The sequence below is a fragment of the Capsaspora owczarzaki genome (assembly GCF_000151315.2).
Source record: "Capsaspora owczarzaki ATCC 30864 unplaced genomic scaffold supercont2.3, whole genome shotgun sequence".
Taxonomy (NCBI): Eukaryota; class Filasterea; order Ministeriida; family Capsasporidae; genus Capsaspora; species Capsaspora owczarzaki.
Window position 1 is genome coordinate 1,905,901 of NW_011887294.1, and position 18,342 is coordinate 1,924,242.

The 18,342-nt window shown below is 54.3% G+C and overlaps 7 protein-coding genes across 7 annotated transcripts; 3 read left to right on the forward strand and 4 right to left on the reverse strand.

Moving 5' to 3' along the window:
• Positions 1 to 28: 28 nt before the first annotated feature.
• On the reverse strand, positions 29 to 3,249 carry CAOG_02596 (MYST histone acetyltransferase 2). Its single transcript, XM_004349296.2, has 10 exons — positions 3,226 to 3,249; positions 2,389 to 2,893; positions 2,088 to 2,200; positions 1,631 to 1,993; positions 1,342 to 1,524; positions 1,155 to 1,244; positions 931 to 1,071; positions 702 to 795; positions 477 to 623; positions 29 to 368 (listed from the first exon to the last, which is right to left on the reverse strand). The coding sequence occupies exons 1-10, from the start codon at positions 3,241 to 3,243 to the stop codon at positions 166 to 168; spliced, it is 1,857 nt and encodes a 618-aa protein (XP_004349346.2). The 5' UTR covers positions 3,244 to 3,249; the 3' UTR covers positions 29 to 165.
• Positions 3,250 to 3,490: 241 nt separating this feature from the next.
• CAOG_02597 (hsp97-like protein) lies at positions 3,491 to 6,917 on the forward strand. The gene is made up of 4 exons (XM_004349297.2): positions 3,491 to 3,644; positions 4,318 to 4,516; positions 4,623 to 6,500; positions 6,620 to 6,917. The coding sequence occupies exons 1-4, from the start codon at positions 3,538 to 3,540 to the stop codon at positions 6,737 to 6,739; spliced, it is 2,304 nt and encodes a 767-aa protein (XP_004349347.1). The 5' UTR covers positions 3,491 to 3,537; the 3' UTR covers positions 6,740 to 6,917.
• A 3-nt stretch (positions 6,918 to 6,920) lies between these two features.
• Positions 6,921 to 8,045, reverse strand: CAOG_02598 (guanidinobutyrase). Its single transcript, XM_004349298.2, has one exon. The coding sequence runs from the start codon at positions 8,019 to 8,021 to the stop codon at positions 6,999 to 7,001; it is 1,023 nt and encodes a 340-aa protein (XP_004349348.1). The 5' UTR covers positions 8,022 to 8,045; the 3' UTR covers positions 6,921 to 6,998.
• On the reverse strand, positions 8,046 to 9,410 carry CAOG_02599 (hypothetical protein). The gene has a single exon (XM_004349299.2). It carries the CDS (start codon positions 9,382 to 9,384, stop codon positions 8,134 to 8,136), a length of 1,251 nt encoding a protein of 416 aa, XP_004349349.1. The 5' UTR covers positions 9,385 to 9,410; the 3' UTR covers positions 8,046 to 8,133.
• A 143-nt stretch (positions 9,411 to 9,553) lies between these two features.
• On the forward strand, positions 9,554 to 11,355 carry CAOG_02600 (hypothetical protein). The gene is made up of 6 exons (XM_004349300.2): positions 9,554 to 9,844; positions 9,977 to 10,077; positions 10,183 to 10,318; positions 10,456 to 10,613; positions 10,713 to 11,011; positions 11,100 to 11,355. Exons 1-6 carry the CDS (start codon positions 9,587 to 9,589, stop codon positions 11,246 to 11,248), a joined length of 1,101 nt encoding a protein of 366 aa, XP_004349350.1. The 5' UTR covers positions 9,554 to 9,586; the 3' UTR covers positions 11,249 to 11,355.
• A 98-nt stretch (positions 11,356 to 11,453) lies between these two features.
• Positions 11,454 to 13,921, forward strand: CAOG_02601 (hypothetical protein). The gene is made up of 7 exons (XM_004349301.2): positions 11,454 to 12,231; positions 12,360 to 12,451; positions 12,542 to 12,638; positions 12,761 to 12,892; positions 12,992 to 13,135; positions 13,223 to 13,407; positions 13,539 to 13,921. The coding sequence occupies exons 1-7, from the start codon at positions 11,467 to 11,469 to the stop codon at positions 13,630 to 13,632; spliced, it is 1,509 nt and encodes a 502-aa protein (XP_004349351.2). The 5' UTR covers positions 11,454 to 11,466; the 3' UTR covers positions 13,633 to 13,921.
• Positions 13,768 to 16,979, reverse strand: CAOG_02602 (phosphatidylinositol glycan class O). The gene has a single exon (XM_004349302.2). The coding sequence runs from the start codon at positions 16,950 to 16,952 to the stop codon at positions 13,962 to 13,964; it is 2,991 nt and encodes a 996-aa protein (XP_004349352.1). The 5' UTR covers positions 16,953 to 16,979; the 3' UTR covers positions 13,768 to 13,961.
• Positions 16,980 to 18,342: the final 1,363 nt, after the last annotated feature.

Sequence of the window (18,342 nt, forward strand, 5' to 3'; positions counted from 1 at the left end):
TGTGTTGAAAGACAATAGAAAGGCACATGTTTTGGAGGGATGCGAGATGGATTTCAACCATTGGAATTGTATCAAACAACGAAAACAAAAGAAAACAAGAAAATCGTGCACAAGAATCAACCACTACAAGTCAACCATGCTCAAAGACACAAAGCCACGCAGTTACTAACGCTGGGCCAATGGAGTCCAGCGCAGAGCCAGGGGATTGACGCGTGTTTGCTGGATGCGAGGAGTGTTTTTGACATGCTCCTCCATAAAGTCCGGGCGACGCACAATCACATGCTTTCCCTTCCAGTACTTGATCATATTCAAGTACTGCAGTGTACTAACGATATCGTATGGGTTGATGGCGGTGGATTGGCTGAGTTCTGTTTGTGAGAGCGAAGCGCCGGCAAACGCAATCGTTGTGTTAGCGCGGCGAGTCAGAAAAAAGAAAAAACAAAAGGCGAACAGTGCTTCAAACACCACGCACATACCCTTGATTGTAATGTCCGCGCGGGTGTGCTGAACCAGATAATCCATTATGACAGTCTTCCAATAGCTACGGTAGCTGATCAAGCCGAGATCCGACAATGGCTTTTCAGGAGAGCCAATCTTGCCTTCTTCTCGCGAGAGCAAATAACCTTGAAGGCACAAGCCAAGCACAAGAGAATGAGTCAACTCGGCCTCTCGAAACAGCTCAATCTCTCTCGAAATCTTACTAAAGTCGATCAGCATCTTGCCAAATCCGCGACGCATGTACTGGGGCATCGACAAGATGCAAGAAACATTGTAGTTCAAGAACGAGTTCTTTTCCTGTTGTTGTTGTTGTTGTGGGGACGAGAGGGGGGGAGGAAGGAAGAGATCAGCGACCAAAATCAAACGAAATTTTTTTCTTGCAGATTGTGCTCTGGATTTGCCCAAACCAGTCCCCATCTCCGTGACACATACCTTTGAGAAATAACCCACGAGATGACACCCCGACGAATCGTACTCGGTCATGACATAGAACAGGAAGGGCTCGACATCGTAGTACAGCGTCTTGTGGTCCAAAAACAGCTTGGCCAGCAAGCACAGATTTTGGCAATAGATCTGGTGCGCAATAATGAAGATGTGAGCGATGGCGGCATGCGTGCGAAAACGTCAGCGAATCAAACCACACAAAAAAAACTTACCTTGTTCTTCTTGCCGTCAACCTCAAAGACAGAAATGTCACCGCTGCGGTAAATCTCGTCTCCTGGAGGATGCCGCCATTCGCATTTCATCTGTTGTTGGACAATTGAAAACCCCAGAAACGAAACGTTCAGCAGGAGAGCGAAGAGTGAAACTTGAGAGCAACAAGCCGATTTTAAAAAAACCCACCATGTGACGTTGTAAAATCGCAGACGACTTCATGTACTTGAGGCAAAACTCGCACAGAAACAGCTTGGGAAGCTTGGTGTACTCTTCTGGATAGGGTGACGAATACCAAGTCTCAATTTCGTACTTGCCAAACTCGATCGAGCGCAAGTGCGACTCTTTGCTTGAGCTCGCGCCAGACTCGTCCTGACGAAATTCAAATCATTTTGGTTGGTACGAGGAGCGGCGAAGAGTGAGAGCGGTGTTGGTTGGAACAATGGTTGGGAAAAACAATTCATTCAACCAAACTTACCGAAGCCGCCGCAATCGCTTGCTCTTGAGCCTTTTTGAACAATGCAATATCGCAAGACGTAGGCTCAAACGTCTCGTCCAGCAGCAGCTGATTGATGTCATCCTCTCGATCCGAATCTTGTTGATCCTCTTCATCTTCGCTTTCAACCACACGAGCACGCTTGCTCTTGCGAGAGTGCGCCAATGCATCCTCTCCATCCGATTCGGCAGCCTCGGCGCGGCGCTTTTTCGGTGTAGCAGCCGGCTTTGTGGACGGCGAGCATTCGGGGCAAGACCAAGCAACTTCCGAGGGATCTTTCATCGGAGGCTGCGCGCAGAACGAGTGTGTTCCTCGGTCGCATGTAATGCAGAACATCATCTTTTTCTGTATGCGATGATGTAGGGTGGCGAGGGGGGGAGGTTGGAGTGAGAGCTGGCCCTCACAAGTGGGTCCAATCACAAGTCCACAAAGAACGCACCTCGTGTCCAGCCTTATCGCACACAGAGCATGTTTTGCAATTCGAGCAGCGCCATGGGTACGTTTTGACCTTGGCAGCGGCGGCCTTGGTGAGATTCAGGCAGGAGGGGTGGGCTGTCAAAAGAGTCAAACAAAAACCAAAAAAAGAGTGTGAGATCCACCGACTCGCTTGCATCCGAATGCTTCGTCTCACATGTCACACTCAAGCCCTGCACATCCAACAAAAGCATCCCAGCAAACGCAACAACAGGACATGCACAAAAGAAGACCAAAAACCCCCAAAAACACAAAAAAACACTCACCGCAATCCGAGCAGTTCGAGCACATGATGAGGCTATCGCGCGCCGCACAAGTGGCGCTTTGACAGAGGGCACAGACAGCGTCGTCCGCCACCTCCACAGGGGCGTACTTGCGCGGCCGGCCCTTCTTTTTGGGAGTCGGGGTCGGCGCTTGTGTCGAAGCGGACAGGGCCAGCGCGAGCTGCAAGTCCGAATCGTCCGAGTCCTCCGACGCCTCCGAGATGGCACGGGTTCGGCCGTGGTGAGAAGGAGTCCCTCGGCTCGGGGTGCCTGACACAAAGGGCTTCCTGTCACTGTGGGATGGCGTTCCAGGCGCCGAGGACGAGGACGCCACGTCGGCCCCCGCCCACCCGGACGACGGCGGCGCTCGGCGCTTGGACATGGCAGACACTGCTGCGGCGGCATGCTTGGCGGCGGCGCGGTGGGACGTGCGCGCGGGAGTGAGATCTCCGCTTTCATGGTCGGACGTCGAAGCGACTGACTCGTCGTCGGACTCGTGTCGCCCAGACTATCGGCCGCGCCCAGCAGTTTCCACCCGACGAGCGAGTGCAAGATGGTTGTAAAAGGAAGGGGGGCAGACAAGCAGAGATAGCGTCAGTGAGCCAAGTCGAAAAGACAACAAGAGGGAAAAAAAAAATGCGAAAAAACAAAAGCGATCGTGCATTGAGCAGCAATTGGAACAGGCACAGGGGGAACAGGCACAGGGGGAACAGGCACAGGGACAGGCACAGGGACGGCTACAAGCAACGCTTGTACGAATGAAAATCAAAGAGGTAGTGGGAAAGAGGTTGTGGGGGGGGCGGTGTGCAGCACAGCAAATAGCGCTTTTGAACCACTTGCCCGAGTAACGCGCGTCATTTCGAGTCAAATAGAGTGGGCTCGCCCCGTATAGTCAAACACCGAGTTCATGCAAGAGTGCTGAACAAAAGGGTATAAGCTAATGTGTCCATAACCTGATGTTGCACGTCGATCGAGCTCTGAATTCGTTCTCCTGTTGCCTCTGCCGCTTTCAACTCAATCACAACTCGAGCTGCATTGTCAACTCCCTCTTGCAACCTTTTTTTTGTTTGTCATACATTGTGTGTGATGAACAGACTTGCATCTAGTCATCCTTTTCATTGTCAAAAGCATACACAGTTTCTTTCCAGAACAATGAGCGTTGTTGGTTTTGATTTGGGCAACGAGAACTGCTTCATTGCCGTCGCTCGCCAGGGTGGCATTGAGGTTGTCGCCAACGAGTACACTTACCGCCAGACCCCGTAAGCGTCCCGATCCCTGCCGTGCTTGCTTTGCCGCCGCCTTTGCATCGAACGCAGAGACGAACAAAAGTGGGGAGAGAAGCAAGCAAAAAAAAAAAAAAAAAAAAAAAAAAAGCGAGACGATTCGTTGTGATTGCGTTTGCGATGGACGACAACGCACTCTTTGTCGGGGGCGGTTGTTGCACATCCACGACCACGAGTCGCAGCTCAATCGTGCGTCGCATCCTGTGGAAAGCCCCACAAAGGCTGTCGTAGCCAAACCAAGCGAATGGCGCATGATGCGCTTCCTTCTATTTTTTTTTTTTTTGATGATTTTTTTCCCCACACTCACACTTACATCTCCAAAAACTGCTTCTTTCCGTCTTCTTCTTCCACCCGTTGCTGTCCTCCGATTGCCAACATCACTGCTGTGCATTGTCGCCTTCTGACTCTTCTTCGAGTGGTGGTGGTCACTTTGTCATCATCATCAATGCGTTAACGTGTTTCCCTTCGATCGTCTTCTATTTCTTTCTTTTCCCCACCACATGGCCTTTTTCCGTTTTTTTTTTTTTTTTTTTTCTTTTTTTTTCTTTTTGTTCGATTCTTTGCCCTTCCATCAACTTCGATTGCAAACTCATCATCATCAAACTCACAATCACTTCTGATCTTCTTCTCGCTGACTGACTTGCTGCAGGGCTGTCGTCTCGCTCGGCGCCAAGAAGCGCTTCATTGGCGAGGCCGGCAAGACCGCCATCCCCACCAACCCCAAGAACACGGTGTACAACTTCAAGCACCTTCTTGGCCGCAAGTACAACGACCCCTTCACCCAGGCTGAGCTCAAGCGCGCCTTCTACCGCCACACTGAGACTGCTGACGGCTTTGTTGGCTTCAAGGTACGCCGAGCGAACGAACGAACGAACGAACGGATGAATCATTGAACTTTGCTTCTTTTTTTTGCTGCATCTCGTTCACTCACCCCTGCACAAAATCAAACAACAGCTCGACTTCCAGGGCGAAACCAAGACCTTCACCGTTCAACAGATCATGGGCATGCTCCTCACCCAACTCCGAGGCACTGCCGAAATGAACCTCAAGATGAAGGTCACGGACTGCGTGCTGTCGGTGCCCAGCTTCTTCACCGACGCCCAGCGCCGCGCCCTGCTGGACGCTGCGCAGATTGCCGGCCTGAACGTTCTGCGCCTGCTCAACGAGAGCACCGCCACCGCGCTCGCCTACGGCTTCTACAAGACCGACCTGCCTGCGGACACTGAGAAGCCCCGCCACGTCGTCTTTGTCGACCTCGGCGAGTCCTCCCTCCAGGTCTCTGCTGTCGGCTTCACCAAGAGCAACCTGAACGTTATTGCCTCCGCCTCCGACCCGAGCCTCGGTGGCCGCACCTTTGACCTGCGCCTCCTCGACCACTTTGCCGCCGAGTTCAAGACCAAGTACAAGATTGACGTCTTCTCGTCGCCCAAGGCCACCATCCGCCTGCGCGCCGAGTGCGAGAAGCTCAAGAAGGTCATGAGCGCCATCACCAACGAGGTGCCCCTCTCGATCGAGTGCTTGATGGACGACAAGGACGTCAAGTCGCGCATGAGCCGCGCCGAGTTTGAGACGTTGGCCGCCGATCTGTTTGAGCGCATTGCCGTGCCGCTCCGCAAGGTCCTCGCCGACTCTGGCCTCGCCAAGGAGGACATTTTCGCCGTCGAGGTCGTCGGTGGCGCCTCGCGCATCCCTGCCTTCAAGAACCTCATTCTCGAGATTTTCGGCAAGGAGGCCAGCACCACCCTCAACCAGGACGAGTCTGTCTCGCGCGGCTGCGCCCTCATGTGCGCCAGCATCTCGCCCGTCTTCCGCGTCCGCGATTTCACTGTTAACGACATCACCCCTTACGGCATTGAGCTTTCGTGGCAAAACAATGGCGAGAACAACACCTCGGACGTGTTCGCCGCGCTCCACGCCATCCCCTCCACCAAGCTCATGACCTACTACCGCGGTGAGGCCTTTGAGCTGTCGGCCCAGTACAAGGCCAACCAGCCCACGCTCCCCACCGTCGACCTGGCTGTCGGCCGCTTCCGCGTCGAGGGTGTCACCCCCGAGAAGGACGGCCAGCCTTCCAAGATCAAGGTCAAGGTCCGCGTCAACCCCAGCGGCGTGTTCAACGTTGAGGCCGCCCACCGCATCGAGGAGGTTGCCGGCGACGCCGACGTTGCTCCCATGGACACGAGCGCCGACGACGATGTCGACACTGAAGCCCCCAAGGACAAGAAGAAGAAGATTGTCAAGACCCCGCTGACCGTTGTCCCGATTGTCGAGGCCTCCCTCCCTGCCGACAAGCTCCTCCTCGTCGTCGAGGCCGAGCACCAGATGATTGTCTCTGACAAGCTCGAGAAGGAGCGCGAGGACTCTCGCAACGCCGTCGAGGAGTTTGTGTACGAGATGCGCGACAAGCTCGACGACCGATATGCCCCGTACGTTCCCCCGGAAGTCAAGGAGATTTTCAGCACCGAGCTCTCTGCCACCGAGTCGTGGCTGTACGAGGAGGGTGAGGACCAGGTCAAGAAGGTTTACGTCAAGAAGCTCGAGGAGCTCAAGAAGCTCAGCGACCCCTTTGTCCGCCGCTACAACGAGGCCCAGGAGCGACCAAAGGCTGAGGAGGCTCTCCGATCCTCCATCGTCCTCGCTCGCAAGGCTGTCGAGCAGTTCAAGGCCGGCGACGAAAAGTACAACCACCTCGACGCTGCCGACGTCGACCGTGTTGCCGTCGCCATCGACGCTCGCGAGAAGTTTGTCAACGAGAAGTCTGCTGCCATTGCCGCCCTTCCTCTGTACCAAGACGCCCCCATCACCACTTCCCAGTTTGTTCTTGAGAAGGATGTGAGTTTTTTTTGTTTGTTTGTGGATGAGCTGAAACTGGTCGTTGTTGTTGTTGTTGTTGTTTGGTTGTAGCTTTGTGACACGATTTCCTCACACTGTGTGTCTCTCTGCTTCTACAGACCTTTGATGCTCTGTGCACTTCCGTCTTCAACAAGGCCAAGCCGAAGCCACCGGCGGAACCCATGCAGACTGAGTCCCCCGTCCCTGCCGCGACTGAGGAGCCCATGAAGACCGATTAAATGGAGTTCCCGCGCAAAGGCAGACCACAAGGATTTTTAGATGGTTTGCTTCTGTAGAATCGTTATTGGCTTTGTTTTTCTGTGTGTTGCTTTCTGCAAATGTTTTTTTAAATGCCCACCTCCTAAGCCCCGCGCTTGAAACTCGCAAGCTTATAAAAAAAAAACAATTCATGTCCCATCATCATGCATAACTTGGCTTTTTATTGACGGTGGGTGGATGCACAACAATCGAAACCAAAACAAACACAACACAAAAAACTCAATTTCGTCGGAGCTCCACGCCGGGCAAGCTGCAGAGCATTTCAAATAGCATGTTGGCGCCCAGCAGCGCAGTGTTGCCACTCGTGTCGTACTGGGGCGCAACTTCGACAAGATCACACCCGACAATGTTGAGACCGCGGACGCCGCGCGCAATCTCGAGACCCTGGTGCGCGGTCAAACCGCCATACTCTGGCGTGCCAGTGCCTGGGGCAACGGAGGGATCGAGGCCATCGATATCGAACGACACGTATACTTTGCCAGATCCCATCGCGGCGCGAACCTCGGCCATGAGCGGAGCGAGCGAGCGATACCAGCACTCCTCGGCCTGCACGACGCGAAAGCCTTGCTTTCGGCCCCAGTCAAAGTCGTCGGCTGCGTACCCGCTGCCACGCAGACCAATTTGCACCACACGCTTGGTGTCGAGCAGCCCTTCCTCTACGCAACGGCGGAAGGTCGTGCCGTGCGCAATCTTCTCGCCCTTCATCACGTCGTTCGTGTCCGAGTGCGCGTCAATGTGCACCAGTCCAACCGGCCCGTGCTTCTTGACAATTGCGCGCAGGATTGGCAGCGTGATGGTATGGTCTCCACCCAGCGTCATCGGAACACAGTTGTGCTGCAGAATGTTGTCCGAGTAGAATTGCTCGATAATCTTGATCGATTCCGCGAGATTGTACGTGTTGATGGGCACGTCGCCCGCATCCGCCACCTGGAGGCACTCGAACGGCGCGGCACGCGTGGCCATGTTGTACGGCCGCAGCAGGACAGACTCGGCGCGAATGGCGCGCGGGCCATAGCGGGTCCCGACGCGGTTGGATGTGCCCAAATCGAAGGGAACGCCGACGAACGCAGCCTGCACGCTTGCTGGCAACGGCAGCGGGCTCACGGGCAGACGCATCATGCTGGCAATGCCTGCAAAGCGCGGCATCTCGTTCCCGCCCAGTGGCTGATTGAGCCCCTGTCTGGCGCGCGCAATGCTGGAAGCTGCCATTGAGAAGGATCGGACTCTGCTTCCAACAAGCATGTCTAACAAGGTGTTAAAAAGTGTAACAAGAATGAGTGTATTGATACAAAAAACAAGTGTGTGTGTGGATTGCACCAACGAAGAAAAAAACACCAAGAGCGGCTGTGCGGAATCACCACAAGCGGGGAAGCAACACACGCTTCGAGTAGCCCGGAAAGTGCGTGCGATACCAACGATCGGCAAGCCGCGCTCCCTGGGAGAGATTGACTACGACTGTAAAGAAGCACAGCACGCTGTCGGTGGCTCCAGCCATCATGATGGACAGCGACAGGTAGACGAGGATTTCTGCCAAATAGTGCGGGCTCCCGCACCACTCAAACCAGTCGCCATGGGGCATAAAGTACCCACTGGCCTGGCTTCGCGATGTGCGCAAACCTGCCAGAATGCGATGGCACTGGAACTGGTGGTAGCTCGCAATCACGAAAAGCTCGATCGCCAGCAGTCGACGCCACGTCAGGGCTGCCATGCCCAGAGCATACCAGTCTGCAAACGACGTCAGGCCAGTAAAGCTGGTGGCCAGCGAGACCGCGGGCGACTGCACGCCAAGCCAGAGCGGGGACTGGGCCACCAAGCTCCACGGTGCGGCGACGTAGAACAGCAGCCCAAAGACATAGTGGGCGGCATGCATTGTTCCGTCCGAAAAGACAGTTAGGTACTGGCTCTCCAGGTGCCGGCGCACGACCTGGAACTCGAGCATGAGCATTGCCAGCAGCACGTCGACGGAGGACATGGGTCCCGGTGCAATCCATGACTTTGCTGCTCGTGTCATGGCGTCAGAGAAACCAGGCCACGCCTCAAAGCCGCTGCACACAAAGTTCTGCAGCTGTTGGAGTGACAGCATCTCGAGGATGCTCGCGTGGTGGGAGCTTGCACTCGAGGGATTGGCGAGTAGTTGAACGTGATTTTCTGCCTGTGCCACAGCTTGCCGGCTCCACAGAATGTAACAGCCGAGTAGTACCGTGTTCCATGTCGTTGCTAGAGCATAAAAGTGCTTGAAGGCGCTTTTGGGCACGCGCCAATACATTAAGCGCGACAACCAATGCTCGTTTGGTTTTCCGGACAATCCTTCGGTCTTGGGGTCTGTACTTGCGGACGATGCTTTCGGTGACAATTTCGACGTTGCCTGTGCGGATTCTGATTCTGGAATTTCGTCTTTGGTCGTGGCAACACGAGGTGGTGACGACTTGCGACCGGAGGAGTTGGCCGACGCCGTCTTGCCCCATGCCATGAGCTGCCGGATGAAGGCGTTTGGAGATGTTTGGACGCTTGCAAGCACAAATAAGCCCACGAGGATGGCAATCCAGACGATTCGAGTCGCTGCCAATGTCACGAACGGAGCAATCTCAACGAAACCTGCCAACATTGTTCAGCCGAGTCAAAACGCAAAACATTTAGAAGACTGGGGATTTTGGATTTGGATTTGGGATTTGGATTTGAACGGGGAAATGGAGCGTTGAAGACCTGTCAAGGGTCGCAATAATCCGAAACAAAACAGTCCGACTTGCCAAATTTATCAACAGCTCAGTTCTTAAGTTGATTACCATTTTTGTGTTTCTTGGCATAATATGTCGTTCGTTGCTTGCTCGCTCAGGCTGTCCGTCGTCCGACAGCAAGCGTCGCTTGTTGCATCGGCACTGAGCAGGCAACACGGTGCATCCATCAGCACCAATGCACATGGCTGGAGTGTCGAACGCAGCTCGTGCGTGGGTGCAGTGCAAGCGCGATTGTCATCAAGTCTCGCGAGCAGCAGCGTGCAGCCGACCCCAGAAGCCCCATCTCCGTCCACGGCGTGGCAAACCATCCGATCGGCCATCAGTGACATGGTACTGTGACCGGGCAGAGCCCAGAAGGCCCCGCCCGCTGACTCTTGTCTTCTCGATTTCAGTTCGCTGTACTGACCCGATTTTGCTGTGGTTGAACATGGTACACTTGTGCTGTCCGCTTGCATGTCGCAGAAAGATGGAGCGGTTCAACTGTATCGAGATGTTGGTCAGATGCGCAAACTGACGTCTCAATCAAGAAAGCTCAACTGGGCTGAAACACAGTTTGTAGACATGTAAGTGATACGACGTGCACACCGTTTGATACCTGAGATCCGACGATCATCGAATGTTGCAGGACTGTGCCTCTCTCACTCGACATGTGTGCACACATGGAGTAGCACGCGAACGAATCTCAAGTCCTTGGTCCCATTCGCAATTTTAACACTGCTGCCAGGCTCGTTTGTTATCATTCCCTTGGCCGTAAGCCTGCACCCAACGATAGTTCCCACCGTGTTCCAACCTCGGAAAATGAAGGTAGGCTGCAGGTTGGTGTTGGTGAGCTACAGTAGGGACCAATGGAATCCAGCAAGCACCCAACTAACCGCAATTCGCAACAAAAAATTTCCTATCGCACACGGATCGTGCGCGGGCGCCTGATGGCGCTTTGACAGCTGGAACAACGGGTAGCCAATGCGCTGCGCCGTGAACATACCGCAGAGGACGTTTTGCAGCAACTCAAGGCAGCTTGCTGGAATCAAGTCGCCTTTGAAACTCAGCCGGACTCGGTGCACGACGCGCTGAAGCTCTTTTATGGCCTACGTTTAAACAGGTATGTGAATGGTTTATTGAAGCAAAAGTAAGCTTGCAGTTGTGTTGTCTGGGATGTGTCACTGAGCACTGGTCGGCTTTTTCTGGTTGCTCCAACCAGAGATTTGAGCGATCATAGCAAGCTACCGACACTGGAGCAAGTCACCAGCACAGCCTATCTCGAAGAGTACGCCGAACTACGCGATGAGTTTCAACGCGCTGCTCATTGCGGGCGGTTGACAACATCCCAGTGCAAAACCGTTGCAGAGTTTGATGGCGTTCGCACCTATCCGCTCTTCTCGCTACGATCGCGACTGAACGCGCGAGCCGAAGCAATCCACAATGACGACATTCTTCTCGCAGAGTATGGCGTGCAAAACATTACGCGGGTGCAGCTGATTGCTGCCTGCGAAGCCCGAGGTACGAGCAGTTGAAAGAGTTTGAATCGCGATGCCATGTTTTGCTCACTCACTGTGGTTCTCCTCTTTGGCTTGAACGCATTCTATAGGCATCCCAACGCTCGACGTCAGTGAAGCAGATCTGCGCCAGATGCTGAACGCGTGGTTGCAGCTAAGCGCCGCCGAAACCAAACCGCGCCAGCCTCTCTATCACGCCTGCTACGCTGCATTGCTCACTGTCATTGCTCTCCATGGATAGAAGGTGTACCTTTGCGATGTCCATGCAGCTTTGAGATGTGAATAGAACGGGATGGATCTTCAGTACTGTATTTCAATCCATGTCGCTTAGAATTGACAACATTCGAATCTATTGCAATACTTTGGCTCGACACCAACGTTACGAATTCCACCCTACATCTCTTAGCATCTCAACATTCCGCATCTACTTTGTCTCAGTCCTGATTCACGTTGGAGAAAATGGCGTCTTCCACCTTGTCCTCGCGCGCTCCAACGACGCCACTCACGTATCGCTCGCAGCCGCACGCGACGAGCGCCGCTGCGATGCGCACTGGCTCTGGCATCACTTGGCAGCCATCGACGCCCTCGTCCAGCCGCCGATCGACGACGATGACGACGATGACGACGACGACGACCACGACCACAACGCATCAGCTGCAGCGTGCGAGCGGAGACGGATCAGCGCAGCTCGCCCCGTGGCCCACCGATCGCACCTCGCTGCTGCTGCTGCTGCCACCGCCGTCGCTACAGGCTGACCGAAGGAGTGCTGCAGGCTCACACAGCAGCCCCGAGGAGTCGTCGCTGGCCGACGTGCTTGGCTTGGCGGAGCACAAGCAGCAGAGCGATCCAGGCTCAGTCGCAGGCTGGCTCAACGCGCAGGTCCGTGGAGCGGGAGAGCCGAGCAAGACATCCAAGACGACAACACTCCAGGGTGGACAAGCTGCCAGCAGTTCGAGCGGCGAGGAGGGCGAGTCGCTGCCTGCACTGTGGACGCGCTTCAACGAGGCATCCACACTCCAATCCAAGCAGCCGGCTGCGAATGCCAACAGCCCCTTTGCGCTGTTGCTGGCGTCACTCTCCGATCCTGCCCGATTGGTTGTGCCTGCCAGTGCGCCTTCGGTTGCATCGGAGGCTGCTGAGGACGCCCATGCGCATCCTGCGCACGAAAGCTTTTTGCCGTCGCTCGCCACACCGTCGCGGCATGTCAAGAAGACTCCGGTTGCTGTAAGATCTTTATTCGGAGAGGGGGTTTTTTTGCGTGATGCAGGTGGATGACCAGAGTGGTTGTGTGCGAGAAGGAGGTCGTTCTTAACTTTGGATGATTTTGGATGATTTTGTGCTGTTTCTCGCAGAAAAACAACAAGATCGATCTCGCAGTCTCTCAGCAGGACGACGACAAGGCGATTGCAGAGCAACTCATGAAGAAGCGACAGTCTCCCAGCCGGTACCTAAGCATGCACGAAGCAATTTGTTTCGCCTTTTGCGTGTTTGCGTTTCCTCACTCTGCATGACTCGCACGCTGCAAATTTTACAGATCTGCTATTGGGACGAACGCGACCACCGTATCGGAAACTGATATTCCGTCAGGGATTGACTATGACGCTGCGCTGAAATTGACCCAAGAGCTCAAGGTACGGTCGTAGTTTCTGCTCCAATTTTTCTTCTTTTTGCGCTGGTGGTGTCGGAAGAGGAGGTAGTTAAACTTTTTTTGACTGCCTTGTTTGCTGTTCTGGTTGTCTTTTGGACTCGGCAGACCAACATTACGCAGTATCAGGCGAAAATGGAGGCTGACTTCAAAGCACTTCAGTTGATGCAAACCCTCACCAAGGCCGCCCCACCTCCAGTCTCCCAGCCTACGACAATGTCCACTCTTCTTGACAACCTGGTAAGCCTCTGCTGTTCTGTTCGCTTGGACATCCATCGTGCCACGCTTTTTTTTTGCGTATTGATGTTTTGCATTTTTGCAATTTACCTCTTCTCTTAGGACTCTGAGCGCACTCGACTCCAGGAACAGTTAAATCAGCTGGACGCATCGTTTTCGGAATCTCGAGAAAAGAAGGCAGTCAAGAAACCCACCGAACGCAACGACGGACTGAGCAGCCCGCTGGAATCGAAGCTTGATAAGATGGTATGAGTCGCCGTTGTCGTGTTTTGTTCGTGGCAATCGCACCACTGGTCGTGTCTAAAGTCTCCGGGTGCATTTTTTGTCCTTCAGAGTGCTCAACAGAAGGAAACGCAACACCAACTGCACAAGATGGCCGACTCCACAGTCAACAAGGTGCGAGCAGCCTCTGCACGAGCAGCCGGTCGGCCTGGATGGCCTGCGTGGGCCATCCTTGGTTTTGTCGTACTCCTCCTCGCCGTTTTGTTGCAAATGCTCTTGCTGGCTGATACGTCTGGGTAAGCTGGGGTTTTTTTTTTGTTGTTGTTGTTTTTTGCTTATTGTTTTTGCGTTTCTTCTGGGGGTTTGCGCTACTGTTTAATGCGCTTCAGTGTGCTCAACTTGTGTGCTCTGTGTCGTTCAAAATAAGGTCGTCGGCAACGAATTCGAGGCCGCTGCTGGACTGGACAGGGTTGCTTCGTTGGCTGGGTGCGGGCGAACTCGCAGGCGCTCGCCCAGTGTAGAACCGAGTGTCGCACATGCTGCTTGCAAAACCGTTCAGCTTGAGGCATAAGGACGCTGCGATTGTTTTTCAGTTGCACGTGCGTGTCAATTGGCGCCGTGAATTTGATAGTGGGGCGAATTGTGATGTTTATTTTGTTCATTCAAACCTCAGACGTCGAGTCGGTATTGCCGACTCGAGAATCCGTTGTTGGGAGGAGGAGGGGGCGGTTGGAAAAAGTTGACACCTGGGTTTTCACCGCCTGAATGGGGTTTGAGCTTGTTGGGTTGTGATGCATGGCCCGCGATCGCAGTGCATCTTTATCTGCAACTACCTGCAGTTTAATGGCATTCAACTTTGCTGACCAAAGAAGAGCGCAAATACATCAAATGCCAAAATCGCGGCGGCTGAAAACAAAAAGTTTGGAGCGAAAATCTTCCATGCCATGAGATGCCGACGGTGCATCATTGCCGTCACCAGAACGATGATGAGGTGCAGGTGATGGATTGTGTGGGTCTGCAACAGCAATCGCAACGGCGGCTCGGCCACGGTCGTGCTTCGGAAGGATGCGAACGCCTTCGGAAGGGCCACAGCACCCAGAGCGGAGACTGCCATTCCTGCAAATGCTTCGAGGAAGATCATGGTTCCCGAGCGCACCATATCAGCGTCATCAAAGCCTACAAACGGCGCAGTCCATCGCAGGGTGCTAAAGGTTTTCTGATGCCCAATCGAGAAGAAGAGAGTCCAACCACCGAGCCAAAGCAGAACTGGAAGCGTCCACGAATGCGCCACGGTGTTGTTGATCGCAGCAGAGGAAGCGGGATAACCGGGAACAGCGCTCGAGCTCACGACGGAGGTTGGAGGTCGTGGTGCACTGGGAGGATGCAACGCACGAACAGCAGCGCCCAAACAGAAAATGGAGAGGCCACAGTATAGCACGGCAATCGCAAAATACCGTCCGGCCCAGAGACTGCAGCAAATGTAAATGCCGCTCAGGATGTACTTCGAATGTACTTGACGAGCGAAACGCAGCACCAGTAGACCAGCCATCAGCCCACCGTACAGCAGTCGAATCGCTGCGTTGACCCACCACAGACTGCCCGCAGCAACTCCATCATTGTTGCGTTCTCCTTGCTGAAGTCCTGCCACCTGGCTATTGTGTTGCTGGATATCAGTCTCGACTCCCGCCCAGAGCAAAAGGCCACACAAAACAGCGCAAAACAGCATCGATCGATTGCGCCTTGCCCAATCGCGCGTTTTGCAAGCGTACAGCAGCCACAGCAGGCATGGAACTCCAAAGGTCAAGGTAAATGCGTAATCGTACACAAATGTGCCAGGTTGGACTTGCTGCAGACTCGCGCACTGCGGCGAGGATTGCTCTTCTCGACAAACCAAGCATGTCTCCAGGCATAGACGGAGTAAAACCAGGCCGGCCACGGCCCAGGCAATTGGGCGCAACGGCTTGAACCCGCGCATCGTCATCGAGTGAGAGATGCACTGGCCCAGTGCTAGCAGCACGAGTAGCGCGAATGCGAAGGGAAAGGTGAAGCTCTCGTTGACGACGAAGCTATTCGAAGTCGTTCCGAATAAAAGAATTGCAGTCAACACGAAAGCGGGCAAATCGTGAAGGCGAACGGGCGCGAGCACAAACACAACCGCTAGCAGCGGAAGCGCAGAAACAACGGCGAGCGCAATGCCCAGCTGCATGCTGTTTGTATCAAACCGTGCCCAGGTCTCGCGGCACAACTCCTGGACTGTTTGTAGATAGACATAGTACGGGTGCGTCCGGACATCCACCCAGTGTGGAAGCTGTTGCTGGGACCTGGTCCAGACAGAGCGATGGGCGTGCTCGAGTTGCTTGCGAATGGCAGCAACCGTGCTGGGCGACAAGTCGCTCGAGACTGATGCGTACGTGAGCATGTACCGGTGGACTTGTACTGCGTTCAGTGTCAGCCACCAATCTCGCGTCTCTAGATTTGCGGGGAGCAATTCTGGGATGGCGGCCCCGAGATTGCCAAACGGAATTGGGATGCCCAGCAGGAGAGACAATGTTGGCACCAGATCAATTTGGCGCACAGTCGTCACGTCAGAGGCCAAACCCTCTGATGCGAGCTGTGGTGGCGCCCAGCCGCGCGTCGAGTACACAAACAAGGCTGCGTCCGTTTCGTCCAAACTGTCCCCGCCGTGATCGCCTTCACGCGTCATGCCGTGGTCTCCGCAAACAACGAGCAGCGTGTCCTTGAAGCGTGGATTGTGGTCGATTGCGGCAATCGCTTCGCGGATGACGCCGTTCATTTCATGCAGCTTGGCGTTGATGGCGGGCACGTACGGTCCAAAGGTGTGGCCCGCGTGATCGACACCGAGAAAGTGGGCCACAATCGCTCGATAGTTTTCGCTGTTGTCACCATCATGAGCATCTTGGGTCTGGTAGTTGCGCTGTTGGAGCAGGGGAAGCAGGATTTGTTCGACACCGTGATCGACCGTGTGCAGATCGTGCACGTTGAACGATGGAAACGGGTGTGCCTGCCGAAATGAGCGAGGGAACAGGTTCATCCATGTGTCGTCTCCGAGGAAGAGTAGTCCGTTTCGAGCCGGCGTCGACGTCGGACCAGTGCGAGCTCGGCTGGACTTGTCGCTTTCGGCGAGCTGGTCAATCCAGTTATCCTCGCCAATGCTGCCGCTGGCAAAATTCGATCCCGCGTCCACAAACGTCGGAAGACTGCCCGTGGTTAGTCCCTTGAGGCGCTGCAGCGTCGTTGTGGGCGGATCTGCGCGAAACCGAAACAGACGCGCGCGATTCGGATGTTCAGCGAGCTTGTCGCGAATCGCAGTCAGATGGCCCGTGTACGGCGCCTGCGGGTCGCACGGCGGAAAACGCGCGTGAGGAATATTACTGGTCTGTGCATCATCACTGTGCGATGGGGCAGTCGGCTCGCACGGTGCGGCAAAGTCGTACCGCAACGCGTCAATCACAATCAGAATGAGCGCTGGATGGTCCTGCTCCTGCCGCTGCTGCTGCTGCGACGACGCTCCATCGCCATCCAGCCATCCTCGTGTGCTTGGATCGTTCTGCTTGGGCAGGCTTGTTGCTTTGTCGGATGCTAGGCGATCGTCCAACGCGCCAATCAGTCGCTCGCTCAGCTGGTCGTCATCACCAGCACCACCTGTCTGACGCGCGGCGAACGCACTTCGGAGCTGTGCAAAATCATCGCTGCTACTGCGATTGGGAACTTCGATTCTGGCGAGTAGAAACCCGCGGGCAAATAACGCAATGGCAGCAGCGTGCACAAGCAGTAGGATGGCCGTCGCGAGCGAGGGCGACCATCTCTGCAATCTGTGCATTCGCAGACAGACAGCCAAGAGTTACCGCGAAACGACTGGACAGAGTTTAGTTGAAGCATTGCACCAAGTCACTGAACAACTTGAAGCATCCAATCGCAAATTGCAGAACTTGGATGCTTCTTCTCAGATTCCAGAGTCGTGCTCGGTTTTCTAGTTCTCTTTCAATGTATTGGAAACAACAGCGCATAGATCTGAATCCCTAATCTTGTCGTTCGATATACCCGACAGAGAGCGACGCAAGTCGCACAAAACTGTAATACTGACCGAGTTCAACTTCAACCTCCCAACCCTCGCGCATTTGGCGGATGACAGGATGGTCTGTTGGCGAAATTGTCACCAGCTGAATGTTCGAACCGACGACAGGCGCTTCTGCAGCCCATTTGTATCGAACAGCACCTAGCTCGTCTCGAACAATCAGATCGAAACGGCCCGATTTGGCTTCGGACTGTTCACGAAGGACTTGAATCGCTTTCACTCGGATGGAATTTCCATTGCTGCTTCGAGGCATTGTAAGTTTCAGGAAAGCGATCTGATTGTTCCTAGCCCACGCTTGGTGAATGTGCTGCACGCCTTGCAAGTACTCCGCTTCGTGCATAACGAGCTCGGCAACCTCGGCTGGTAGTGCAGGGAGAAGTGCGGGCTGATTCTCCTTCTCGTGTCGGCCTGTCAGCAGGTGAAACACGCTCTGCCAGTCTTCAGAGGTTGCCAATCGTGGAAGCAAGGAGAATGCAAGCGGGTTTATCTGGTCCTGGATGCTGTGCAATGAACAAGCAAAAGGTAAAGGAACCATCAGGAGGACCGTTCCATTGAGTATTGGTTCGAGGAACATGGACGAAGCATCAATGGCTCTCATTGGCAAGAACAAGCAACCTACTCAAGCTTAGTCAGAATGCCGTTGACTTTGCGTGCCTCACCAAGCGCTTGAATGCCAACTTGGCCAATGCAGTTGTTCTCTAGACTGGCGTTCAAAGTGTTAGCAGGTTGATAACGTAGCAAGGTCTGAACGATGCTGGTTCAATGTCCCAGATGAGCAAGGCACCCAAGCACTTACGTCAGGTCAGTCAGCGTCTTGTTGACCTTGAGTGCTTCAGCGAGTGCCAGAGCGCCAATGTCACCAATCCGATTCACACTCAGACTGCCCATCCCCTCCATCAGTGAGCATTCGGAATTTTTATGAATCCCTCACATGCATCAGTAAACGTGAGAGGACTTACTAGAGCAAAATCAGGTTCGTGTTCACTTTGAGAGCCTCAGCGATCGCCTGCGCTCCAGCATCGCCAATTTGATTGTGGTACAGACTGTCCGCACAACCTTCATCAGTGAGCACGCTGAATACCTTCTGCTAAAGTCACCCACTCACATCCATCAGTACAAAGTGAGATGACCTACA

What these genes read in the sequence shown, in the direction of transcription:
- CAOG_02596 (XM_004349296.2), bottom strand. An exon ending in GCGATAAGGCTGGACACGAG is followed by an intron (nt 1,994 to 2,087) that starts GTGCGTTCTTTG and finishes CATCGCATACAG; the next exon opens with AAAAAGATGATGTTCTGCAT. An exon ending in CAAGATGCTGATCGACTTTA is followed by an intron (nt 624 to 701) that starts GTAAGATTTCGA and finishes TGTGCCTTCAAG; the next exon opens with GTTATTTGCTCTCGCGAGAA.
- CAOG_02597 (XM_004349297.2), top strand. Translation starts at nt 3,538, where the DNA reads ATGAGCGTTGTTGGTTTTGATTTGGGCAACGAGAACTGCTTCATTGCC. An exon ending in ACGGCTTTGTTGGCTTCAAG is followed by an intron (nt 4,517 to 4,622) that starts GTACGCCGAGCG and finishes ATCAAACAACAG; the next exon opens with CTCGACTTCCAGGGCGAAAC. An exon ending in AGTTTGTTCTTGAGAAGGAT is followed by an intron (nt 6,501 to 6,619) that starts GTGAGTTTTTTT and finishes CTGCTTCTACAG; the next exon opens with ACCTTTGATGCTCTGTGCAC.
- CAOG_02598 (XM_004349298.2), bottom strand. Translation starts at nt 8,021, where the DNA reads ATGCTTGTTGGAAGCAGAGTCCGATCCTTCTCAATGGCAGCTTCCAGC.
- CAOG_02599 (XM_004349299.2), bottom strand. Translation starts at nt 9,384, where the DNA reads ATGTTGGCAGGTTTCGTTGAGATTGCTCCGTTCGTGACATTGGCAGCG.
- CAOG_02600 (XM_004349300.2), top strand. Translation starts at nt 9,587, where the DNA reads ATGTCGTTCGTTGCTTGCTCGCTCAGGCTGTCCGTCGTCCGACAGCAA. An exon ending in TCCAACCTCGGAAAATGAAG is followed by an intron (nt 10,319 to 10,455) that starts GTAGGCTGCAGG and finishes GCGCTTTGACAG; the next exon opens with CTGGAACAACGGGTAGCCAA. An exon ending in TGCTGCCTGCGAAGCCCGAG is followed by an intron (nt 11,012 to 11,099) that starts GTACGAGCAGTT and finishes CGCATTCTATAG; the next exon opens with GCATCCCAACGCTCGACGTC.
- CAOG_02601 (XM_004349301.2), top strand. Translation starts at nt 11,467, where the DNA reads ATGGCGTCTTCCACCTTGTCCTCGCGCGCTCCAACGACGCCACTCACG. An exon ending in AATTGACCCAAGAGCTCAAG is followed by an intron (nt 12,639 to 12,760) that starts GTACGGTCGTAG and finishes TGGACTCGGCAG; the next exon opens with ACCAACATTACGCAGTATCA. An exon ending in AATCGAAGCTTGATAAGATG is followed by an intron (nt 13,136 to 13,222) that starts GTATGAGTCGCC and finishes TTTGTCCTTCAG; the next exon opens with AGTGCTCAACAGAAGGAAAC.
- CAOG_02602 (XM_004349302.2), bottom strand. Translation starts at nt 16,952, where the DNA reads ATGCACAGATTGCAGAGATGGTCGCCCTCGCTCGCGACGGCCATCCTA.